The sequence below is a fragment of the Propithecus coquereli genome, unplaced genomic scaffold (assembly GCF_000956105.1).
Source record: "Propithecus coquereli isolate 6110/MARCELLA unplaced genomic scaffold, Pcoq_1.0 Scaffold91, whole genome shotgun sequence".
Taxonomy (NCBI): domain Eukaryota; kingdom Metazoa; phylum Chordata; class Mammalia; order Primates; family Indriidae; genus Propithecus; species Propithecus coquereli.
In genome coordinates, this window is record NW_012155396.1 from 602,110 (window position 1) to 613,810 (window position 11,701).

The window sequence follows — 11,701 nt, forward strand, 5'->3', positions numbered from 1 at the left end:
AGCCAGCTCAATCAAAACAAATAAAATAAGCTATGTGTACAGGCACAATGAACCAAATTGAATAGAGAAATAGCAGAATAACATCTTGAGCTGGACCCACTTTACGAAAATCATTTTTAATCACATTAATAGTCACCAAATCTGAATGTGAGCAAAAAGAGAAATCCAAAGGTATTAAGGCGTCACAAATATATTTTTGTCTCTTACCATCACCTGTCACAGCCACATGACTCTGTCTGCAAGACTCTTTTGCAGTCCCCCGTCCTTTCAGCATCCCTGGTCCAAACCCCGGCTCTGTGCTAACAAGGATGTTGCTGAAAATGTGACCAGATGGTGGGAAAATTTCAAACATATTCAGAAGGATGTCTTAGGTTTTGCTCCTAGTGGAGTTTGGAATCCCAGGGGTAAAAATTGTCACATCTTTAAACACCCCAAGTGCAACCTCACAATTAAGTGCCAGCCCAAACTTGCAAAATCAATATTTTGTGTTTTCTATAAAAACATAGCCATTTTGAATATTTTAGCCAAACTATTACAGCAGAAGCCCACAGTCCAATTTATCTGAGAAGGGTTGAATTGAGGCTTTAAGAATATCAGGATTGGGCTGCTCTGATCAGTGCACATATGTATTAGACTTCTCATTGCCCCCTTACACAAAGAGGACAATTAAATGCATTTTCTGACTCTTGTCATGGTTTCTGAGAATTCAGTTACAACTCCTGAAACTATAGAATCATGTTTCCCATCCGTGATGCAAAAATAAAACTGTAACATGATTTTATCCAAAACCGGAATCAGTGAAGGCAGAAAGGAGCAGAGAAGGGGTGGTACAGTGGGCACACAGTTCACTGGCCTGGCCTCGGTATCTAAAGCATGATGGAAGCTAAACACATCGGGCTATCAACAGGACAGTGCAGACACAGCCCCACGGGCAGTCACATGTTTTGCTTAGCTCTGCTCCTTGCCAGGTGAGCTGGCAGAAGAAGCAGCCTCGACGTGTCAGGGCAGCTGAGTCAAAACAGTCTCAGCCTCCCTGTGATGCAGATGGTGCCAAATTCAGCCTTGGAGCTTGGAGGGGACACGGCATGAATGCAAATCACAAGCATGGCAAGAGGAGGTCCTGGGAAGCATGTCTGACCTGCTCTGCTCTCAGCTCCTTGCATGTAAATGCCTTGTTTTCAGAGGAAATGGACGCGTGTACACTTAGTCCTTAAGGACGTATCCCGCACTTCTGCCATCCCCACCCAAGCCCCCTCCCAAAATTACCCTGGCCTTATGAAAGAAATTTCATTTTTCATGCAAGGTTGTGGGGGAAATTAGAAGGGAGAAAGGGCATTGTTATTATACTTCTTTCCCCTAAGGAAAGTGTTAAATCTTAAGCCAAAATGACGTGAAAACAGTTGCCCTTAAAACATAAATGTTTTATTTTTGTGATTTCTTTTCCAATTGGTTACCTTTAGATGGAAAATATTTCTTTTGCTTTTTATTCTGATTTTTAATGATAGTCTCTTTCTACAGTTCTCACTCCTTCTGTTTCACAGGATAGTCTGGGAGCAAACCTAAAACAATTAATTTGGGAGAGTAAGAGCAGGAGAGAGTAGCCGCCATAAATTGGCTTTGGTCATCTGTATAGAAATTCAACCCGGTGAAGAGAGGTGACAGAATATCTGTCTTATAAGTCCATTTGTCTAGATTTAATAGTTTAAAAAAATAAGTTTTGAATATTTATTTAAAGTAAAATTCAACTTTGGTTACGGAAGAATGAAACTGAAAGTTGTGTTTTGAACTAGCTGTTCCTGATCCATCATGCTTAAGATAAGTGCTTTAAGTTGTTTGTCCTGTGCAGTTAATGGATTTGGGATAATCTAAACAAGGGTTTTTCGCACAGTCCTCATGGGGACCAGGGTACTGACATGCCAAAGTTGAGAAACTATGTGAAACACAACAGAGATAATCTCCCTGTTACAAATCCAGACCTGCTAAGCATGATTTTGCATCTTTAGAACATCTTAATACTTTTGAGTTTTCTAGCTTTTACATCATTGATTATGCCAAATGAATCTGATATCTCCTCTACTAGAATATGAAAGCCTCATTCCCTGGGCAATCTTGTTAAGCCAATCTCTTCAATGCACTTTTATTTAGTTTGAATGTCAGTATCAAATTAACCATAGTATAGTTCAATGACCCACTTATCCCTAATTTTTTAAATCTTTTTCCTGCTACTCTACACACATGTACATGCATTCACACACATACACACAAACACACTGGATCCTTTCTTCTATCATTTACCCACTTACTTTTCCCATCAGGGATGAATATCTCTCTCATCCAAGGGTATGCAATTTCTAAGAATCTCAACCGGAATTTAAGTAACAATTCACTGTCTTAGACCCGGGAGTCTCTGCCATTTTAATCCCAAGTTCTTTCCAACAGCTGATGAGCAGCTGTCTCAAGGACCCCCTGATACTGCACAACTTCCTCCTAGTGCCAAACAGACCAGCCTGAGAAACAGCTGTAAAGAAGACAACATGTGTCTTCTCCTCCCTCCCTTCCAGGCCTACAGTGTCTTCCTTGCCCATTGCCACCCGGCACCTGTCCCACAGAGGGATGGTTCCAAACCTGCACAGTCTGGCCTGCCAGCCACATCCACCTCTGCCTGCACAGGGTCATTCCTACCTCCCTCTTCCTCCATGGAAGATTACGTGGCTTTATGTCCCCTTGACTTATAAATCCTCTCCTCGACTGATAAACTAGTGAATAATAAGGGGAGAAGGAATGACCCCACCCACCCAAGTAGCAATTCTAATTTAAGAAAATTCTTTCCTGTCATTCCATCGCCTCTTGCTCCCTTCACCACACTCATGCCCATACTTCCTTACTTCACTGTCTTTAACCACTTTGTTCCCTCCCTTCCTTTCCCTGTTGCCATCTATTAAACTTCTACCCATCCTTTAAGGTTGCTAAAAACCCCACCTCTACCTTGAAACCTTCCATGATGAGCCAGAAAAATCATTCCCTCTTCTGAACTCTTAGGGACCCTAATGGACACTACTAATGAGCATTCACCCACACTGCTTTGTAATATGGTTTTTTAGTTTTTCCCCCCTGAGGCAGGAGTAATTCTTTAGATATCTCTCAATCCCCCAGAGTGTATAGCACAGTGTTTTGCACATAATCAATTCTCATTGAATATCAATGGAATGAGTGAAAGAGACCAAAGAGTACTCAGATGGGAATTTCTGAGTCTTTTTGCATCCTGGAGTTAGGGACTTAATCTTATTTATCATTATATCTGCGCAGTGCTAGTGCCAAACATAATGTATCCCTCAGCTGGAGCACACGTCAGCTGCCTCTTCACTTTCTCCCACCATGAGTTGGAGAAACATCCAGGTCCAAAGCTTCACTGTTCTCTGGGATCCTGTGGGAATCTGTATAATTTGGAGATTGACTGTCTGTGCTATTTTAATAAAGGAACATTTTTAAAACCTCCCTAAGCCCCAGAACCTCTAGAACCATCACATAGAATGGGGATAATATAGCACCTACCATAGGAATCACTTAATTTAAGAGCTGGCATAGAATATGCATTCAATAAACGATGCTTTTCTTATAGGCAGAAGTACCAAATGGCCTCCTAATAGCCCTTAAAACACTGATGATATTGTCCACAAATGTGGAAATGGTGTTGCTAAAATATTTCTTCACAAAGTATTTGTGTTCCGGTTTATTGAATCTACTGTCAAGTACCTCATTTTGACTTAAGCTGTGGCATGATTTTTGGAACGATTATCCTTTTTTATTCTCCATTTCAGGAGCACTCAAGAATGGACCCAAGAATGGAAAGAATGCCCAGATTATGTCTCTGCTGGAGAAAACAGCTGTTACTTTAATTCGTCGTATACCTCCATTTGGATACCTTACTGTATCAAGCTAACTAGCAATGGTGGTACAGTGGATCAAAAGTGTTTCTCTGTTGAGGAAATAGGTAAATCACAGGTTTGTGTTTCGTTTGACATAGGTTCAGACTAATAAGTGGGAAAGCCTTCAGTGTCCAAATGTAACCAAGTAGGAAGACTAATAGTGCTGTATTGGTACATGGAGATATATTTTGCTGGAGATGGGATTAGCTGGTGAACAAGAGGAAAAGGGCAGGAGTAATTTAAGTCCACTCTAACGTAAAGCAGCCTGGCAGTAAATGTTGTGAAGAAAAGAATGGGAGCCTGTGGAGTCTTTTCCTTTAAAGCTGGATTGCATTCTTGTGTGCCACTGCAAGGGATGAACTTAACAGACTCTTAAGATTTCTTCTCTCCTAATTGTCTAATATGATGATTATATTCAGATCTACTGAAATATACTGAGTTTTGACCTCTATCATTGCTATAATCAAAGCCTGTATTTTCTTTATCACAAAGTATAATAATTCTGGAATTTTACATTTACAAAACAGCCATGAACCATTTAAAGACATGTTTATAAGATCTCAAAACAAGAATTGGAGATCATCAGCTCAATGGATTAAGTGAAAGATTCAAACAGAGGATCCTTTGCCCATGATGTGGACACAAGGGGGAAACAAAACAAGGCAAAACAAACAGCTATACATACTTAGTATATTCGTGTTTATACTACACTAGTATAAACAGCAAAATAGAATCAAAGAAGGACTTTGAGTAGCTGATCTTGGTGCCTCAAAATCTATCCACATAAGCTCATTTGTTGCTTATAGGAATTCCTTGTCACTTCTCTCAGATGTGCTGCTCCCATATGTGGTTCCCTGGGCATCAGCACACTGCAAGAGACAGGAGAATGTGGCTTGAAGCTGCAGAAGGAAACAAATAAAATCCTGTAGCTTCGGTTTGATGGAAAATATTGAGAAAACTATAACAACCAAAAAAGATAACCCAATTGCATAGTTTGGAGAGACAATTTCATATATGTCCTAACATCTGTGGGTGTAGCTATTGAGCTGTAGCTAATGGGATAGTAGAAGGGAGTAGTATAAAGAATACTGGGTTAAGACCTGTGTTCTAACCCCATCCTTGCCAATAACCAGCCCTCCTAATTTACCTGGCTGACTTGCTCTGTGTCAGGCACTGTGCTGGGGGTGATGGCTATAGAATGAGTAAGATACAGTCCAAGAGGGGAATCAGGCATGTACACAAATAATTTTAGTACAGTGTAGTAGGTGCTGGACTCGAGGTGTGTGGAATGCAGAAAGTGGTGGCCAAAGGCATGAATTATTAACTGGGCCTGAAGGATGAGAAAGGGCTGCATAGAGAGAGGGTGGCAGTTCAGTTAACTCTTAAAGCACGAGTGAGAGTTGCCAGGTATCACATTGGGCTGTGCCTGCCAGCAGCTACTAAGTTCCAAAAGTGATAAACAGCACAGAGTGTTCAAGGACTCAGGAGCAGTTAGGCAGGCCTACTGGCCAGCTGGAGAAATCATCAGTGGTCTTGTGAGCTCCACAAAGGAATGTGGACTTTATCTTATTGCCACAAGGTTAATTTTGTAGATGTTTAAATAGGGAAACGACCTGAAGATAATAATAGCTAACACTTACAAAGGATTTACTGTGTGTCAGGTATAATAATCATGTGAGATAGGTTCTATTATAATTCTTATTTTATAGATGATGAAACTAGGGCTCAGAGCAGTTAAATGACTAGTTAAGTCAAACAGCTGGTAAGTAGGTAGCGCTGGGATTTGGAGCTAGGCAGTGTAGCTCCAGAACCCATGCGCTCTCTCTTGAGGCCACAGAATACCACCTGTCATGTTATTTATGCCTCAATTTCTGAGACCTCTTCTAGCCTGAAGTTAGGGACTTAATCTTATTTATCATTATATCTGCACAGTGCTGCTGCCGCGAAACATAATGCCTCATTCAGCCTTGAGCACAGATCAGCTGCTTCTTCACTTTCTCTTACCATGAGTTGGAGAAACCCAGGTCCAAAACTTCACTATTCTCTTGGATTTTCTGGGAATCTCTGTAGTTTAGGGATTGGCTCTCTGCACTGTTTTAATAAAGGAATGTTTTTAAGACTTCCCTAAGCTCCAGAACCATCATCTGTAGAATGGGAATAATAAATTACCTACCATAGGAATCACTTAATTTAGGAGCTGGCATAGCATATACATTCAATAAATGATGCTTTTATTATGGGCAGAAGTACCAAATGGCCTAACAGATGTGGAAATAGTGTTGCCAAAATATCGCCTCAAAAAATATTTATGTTCCAGTTTAAAAGAAATTAATCTTGCTGCAATTTGAAGGCTGGATTGGAGTGGGACAGTCCAGAGGTAGAGAGATTAGAAGACTGAGATGATCGAGGCAAAAAATGATGACAGGCAGGATTACAACAATAGCATGGGGCGAGGGTCCTGAGAGTAAGAGAAGGAAAAACTGAGATAACCCTAGTAGATCTTGAGAAAGATGTCAATCACTACAAGCCTCAGTTTTCTCGTGTATTATGTATGGATTCTACAGCCTCGCGGGGCTATTCTTTGGATTTAAAGTAATATATGAGTTAGACATTTTGTCATTCATTTGGCAAATATTTATTGTGTCCTTTCCATGGGCCAGACAGCGTTGTATGTGCTGGAGATAGAAAATATCTGCCCTGGTGGGATTCAATCCCAGTGAGGGTGGAAAGCAACAATGCTGTGGAGAAATATGGGGAAGGAGAGTCAGAGTGTTGCAGAGATTGCAATGTTAAGTGGGGTTATCAGGATTGGCTTTCCTGAGTCAGTGATACTGGAGTAAAGAAGGAAATAAGAGGATATCATGTGTGTATCCGAGGCAAGGGCATCTTAGCAAAGCGCATAGCAACAGTAAAGACGCTGAAGTGGGAGCGTGCCTCTCCTCACTCAAGGAACAGCACAGAGTGAGCTAGGAGACTGGAGAAAGGCCAGATCTGACAGATAGAGGGTCGATCTATAGAACCTTGTATGCCATGGTAATGACTGGCTTTCACTTGGCATGAGGTAGGAAGCCTGTGGAGGATTTTGGATGACGAGTGATATGATCTAACTTACGTGTTAAGATCATCACTGTGTCAACTTTATTGAGGACTGTGTGGAGAGCAGACTGGAGGGAGAACAATGAGGAGGAGAATGCAGCAAGAGCGGTGAAAGCAATAATGGCCAGGACCGGGTTATAGAGATGCAGGTGGTGAGAAGGGGTTGTTCTGGATACATCTTGAAGGCACAGCTGATGGAATGTGAGGTGAAGGGGGAAAGATGAGTCAAGGAAGAGTTTCATGGTTTTTATCCTGAGCAACTGGAGGGATAGAGTCTCCATTAACAGAGATGAAGAAGAGGGAAGAAGAGCAGTTTTGGAAAAGGAAGACCAGGAGCTTGTTTGGGACTATATTAACTTTCAGACACTTTTTAAATATCTCAAAGGAATATTCAAGTATGGCATGTGTATGTATGGAGGTCAAGGAGAGATTATTATTGTGCCATGTATTATGTATACGGTGGTACCAAGTCTTCTCCAAAATCCTCTATTTAAAGTGGAAAAGGAAATTTTTAAGATGCAAGACGAGTAATAAGTTTTAGAAAATCTTCCATCAAAAACATTTTTATAGTTTGGTCACTTAGAGCGTTCCTCAATCCCCAACAAATCCAGAAGGGTTAGTTATTACTGCTGTTACGCGGGCATGTGTAGTCTGGCCATTTTGCATACCCTTCCAATTCAGTTTTCAAAATGTAGTCATGATTAGTCAAATTTGGACTCTTTGGAATCTACATCTTTCTTCATCAGCCTGGTCTTTGAGATCTTAATAAGCAGAATGCAAGAGATCTACCTTAGCATGTAGAGGATATCAATGAAAACTGAGCCTATTTCAAATTGTTCATGTGGCAGTTAAGTAAAAGACAGAAAACACTGAATCCTTACCATTTAAGAGAGTACTGTAATGTCTTCCTTCTTAAGTCTGAAGAAATGATCACATGTAGCTAGGAAGACCATGGTGCTAAAGAGCATTAGCAGAGTGTGCAGAAAGATTGTACTAGTAGCAACACAGAAATGAGTAAGACAATGTCCCTGTCCCAGGCCACACACAGTTTGAAAGAAAAAATATTTCTCTATCCCTAGTTCAAAGCAGCCCCATGTCTAAGTACTATGGGTCATTTTGACTCTCTGCTCTTTCAGTTTTTAGTGAAAATGAATTCCTTTGCCTAAATCCTAAAGCATTAATGCTGTAAGAGCTAAAATAAATGCTATCAGAGCTGAAAGAAATAAAAGATGGTCTATGGCCATACCACCCTGAATGTGCATGATCTCGTCTAATCTCAGAAGCTAAGCAGAGTCAGACCTGGTGAATCAGGGTTGGGCCTAATTATACTTGGATGGGAGAAATGCAAAATATGTCAGATCTTCAAAAAAAGCTAGTGATTAGATTTTTTTATAAGAATTTTTGTAGGGACTTTTTAAAATTAAAGACAGATCATTCTTAAGTAAAAAAGGGTACTCTCTTAGAAAGTAAGAGTTATACCAAAGGGAATATTGGAAGAATTAAGAGTGTGAACAATCAAAATGTATAAAGTAATTTGATCTTTTCAGAAAAAAGCACTCCATTAATATTAAGTTGTGTCTCTCTGTGTACTAATTCTCTGTTGAATTGCACAGTGCAACCAGATCCACCCATTGGCCTCAACTGGACTTTACTGAACATCAGTTTAACCGGAATTCATGCAGATATCCAAGTGAAATGGGCACCACCACCCAATGCAGATGTTCAAAAAGGATGGATAGTTCTGGAGTATGAACTTCAATACAAAGAAATAAATGAAACTCAATGGAAAATGGTAAGATGCCACTACATCTTACACTTTGATTTTTCTTTCAGTTTCAACAACCCATCTCTCATTTATAATTAGACTTCCTTTTGACCTAATACCACATGCCCATGCTCCCTAATTTTTTATTTGAGGGAAAACTGATCTAATCATTAAAATATCATCTTGAAATTCTGTAAGACAGAAGATGCTTATAGAAGCCTGTGGAAGGAAAGGAAAACTATTTCCCCAGTCATTCTTAGTGTCCAGTTTAACTTTACAGCCAAATTGTAGACTAGCCACTTAGCTTTCTTTGGGGATGTGGCTAAACATGGGAAGGGTTATGATCAAGGTCAGCAGTGGACCATGGCCAAATATTTTCCCATGATTTTAATTGCTGCTACTCACAAGACTTCCCCATTAAAATAAGTTCATAAGTGTCTACAGATGGGAGACAGAGGGAGGGAACTTATCCATTAGAGGTTTCAGAAAGATATTTTGTTACATACCTCAGAGAAGAATCAAGCTAAGGGATTCTTATGGAGGCAAGTAGAGAGCATGGTACTGGTTGACCTCTGAACCCCTTACTTCTTACAAAGTGTATGGGAACTCAGCACTTAGATAAATTCCACTTGGCACATAACAAGAAGAAAAACAGGATTATCATGCTGCTCCCAATATAACTAATTCTAAATCTGACTAACCACAGCCACAGCCCTGGCCAAGCCTAGTGGTTTCTGGCCAGTTGACAGGTGGTGCCCAGCAGCCTGGCACTGCTTACTCCCAGAATTTTAAGACACCAGGCCCTGTCCATTCAGTGAACCACTGAAAAAGAAGCCAATTTTGTCATTAGAGGAAAGTTAAGTTTGGAGCAGCTTTGAACAGTTACAATGCTGGGCTTTGAGGTTCTGTTTTCTGAATCATTTTAATTTAGATATCTAAATATAATATCTAAATCTGTTCTGCAACTTGGTGCAAAAAAAAGCCTGGTTCATTGCTAAGTCAAACAAGACTTTCTAAATCCAAGCTACAATCAAACATTTATTCAGCAACCAGGTACTGAAATAAGTACCTACTGTGCACAAGGCACAGTGCTTGGTACCTGGAGCAACAGTTCTCAAAGTATGAACCATGGACCCCTGTGGCTCCCTAACACCCAAGGAATCCACAAAGTCAATACTATTTTCACAATATACTAAAATGTTATTTCCATTTTTCACTGTGTAGACATTTACACTGACAATACAAAAGCAATGATGGGAAAATTGCTGGCACCTTAGCATGAATCAAAGCAGTAGTACCACACTTTACTGATAGTCATTGTATTCTTTACCACCATGCATTCACAGCAAAGAAGGGGGAAAAAGCCAGTTTCATATATGAATGTGCTTGATGAAGCTGTAAAAATTATTAATTTTATTAAATCTTGACCTTTGAGTACATAGCTTATTAATATTGTCTGTGTGACGCATGAGAAGTACACATAAAGCACTTCTGCATACTGGGGTATTCATGTTTGTCTCGAAGAAAAGCACTCAAAAGACTGAGTTGCCAGCTGCACTAGCTGCTTTTTTTTGCATGGAACACCATTTTAAGTTAAAGAACAACTGATAAACTGGTAGATGGTTACTCATGTTTGAGATGGCAAACGTTTCTCAAAAAAGAATGCAGTGATCTTGTCACTTCAAGAAAAACAACTGACAGTATTTGTTGCCAATGAAAAACTTTGACCTTTCAAGGGAAAATTAGAATGTTGGAAAGCTTATATCTGCAACTGAGAGCTTGGTAGTTTTACACTGTTTGAAGGCTTTTCTCGAAGAGATTGATGATTATATTAGTGAAAGTGACTTTTTACTGTATTATATACTAAAATGTGTGAACACTTAGAAAATCTGCGCAGCTCCGTGAACCAGTATTTTCCAAATGACCAATACATGATGTAAACAAAATCATGCATGGGGAAAATGATCCATTCAAAGTAGTAGATGGAATATGATCAATAAAAATTTTATATAGTGTGTACAACACGATTTTTGAAATATGGATTCATTGTTGAATGTGTCAGTTGAGCTAATTAATATATACATTACCTCACATACTTATCGTTTTTTGTGTCGAGAACATTAAAATCTACTCTTTTAGAGATGTTGAGAATAAAATACATAGTTATTAACTTTGGTTACCATGTTGTACAATAGATTTCCTAAATATATTCCTCCTATCTAACTGAAATTTTTTATTTTTTCACCAAGATCTCCCCAGCTCTCTACCCCAGCTCCAGCCCCTAGTAACCACCATTTTGCTCTCTACTTCTATGAATTCAACGTTTTTAGATTCCACATATAAATGAGATCATGTGGTATTTGTCTTTCTGTGCTTGGTTTATTCCACTTAATATAATGTCCTCCACGTTCATCCATGTTGTCGCAAATTACAGGACTTCCTTCTTTAAGGGTTATGGCATTCCCTTGTGGAAATATATATATACACCTCATTTTCTTTATCTACTTATCCATTAATGGACACTTAGGTTGATTCCATATATTAGCTGTTGTAAGGGATGCTGCAATGAACGTGAGAGTACAGATATCTCTTTGACATATTGATTTCATTTCCTTTGGATATATACCTAGTGATATAATAATATAGTGGATCATATGGTAGTTCTATTTTTAATTTTTTGAGGAAGCTCCCTGTTTTCCATAAAGGCTGTACTAATTTACATTCCCACCAACAGTGTGCCTTTTTCTCAACATTCTTACCATTCTTTCTCAACATTTTTTTCTCTTTTTTTTTGAAAATAGTCACCCTAACATCCCTGTGCACACACTTGCCTGCTATGAGGTGATATCTCATTGCAGTTTTAATTTGCATCTCTCTGATGATTAGAGATGTCAAGTATTTTTCATATACCTGT

The 11,701-nt window shown here is 39.4% G+C and overlaps 1 protein-coding gene across 1 annotated transcript in view; it reads left to right on the plus strand.

Moving 5' to 3' along the window:
* The window catches only part of GHR (growth hormone receptor), a 301,616-nt gene that overhangs the window by 259,044 nt on the left and 30,871 nt on the right, over positions 1-11,701 (plus strand). Inside the window, exons 5-7 of the mRNA XM_012664727.1 lie at positions 3,819-3,991; positions 8,636-8,814; positions 9,770-9,840. Of these exons, the coding sequence (XP_012520181.1) occupies positions 3,819-3,991; positions 8,636-8,814; positions 9,770-9,840 (423 nt within the window). The remainder of the gene's footprint in view (positions 1-3,818; positions 3,992-8,635; positions 8,815-9,769; positions 9,841-11,701) is intronic.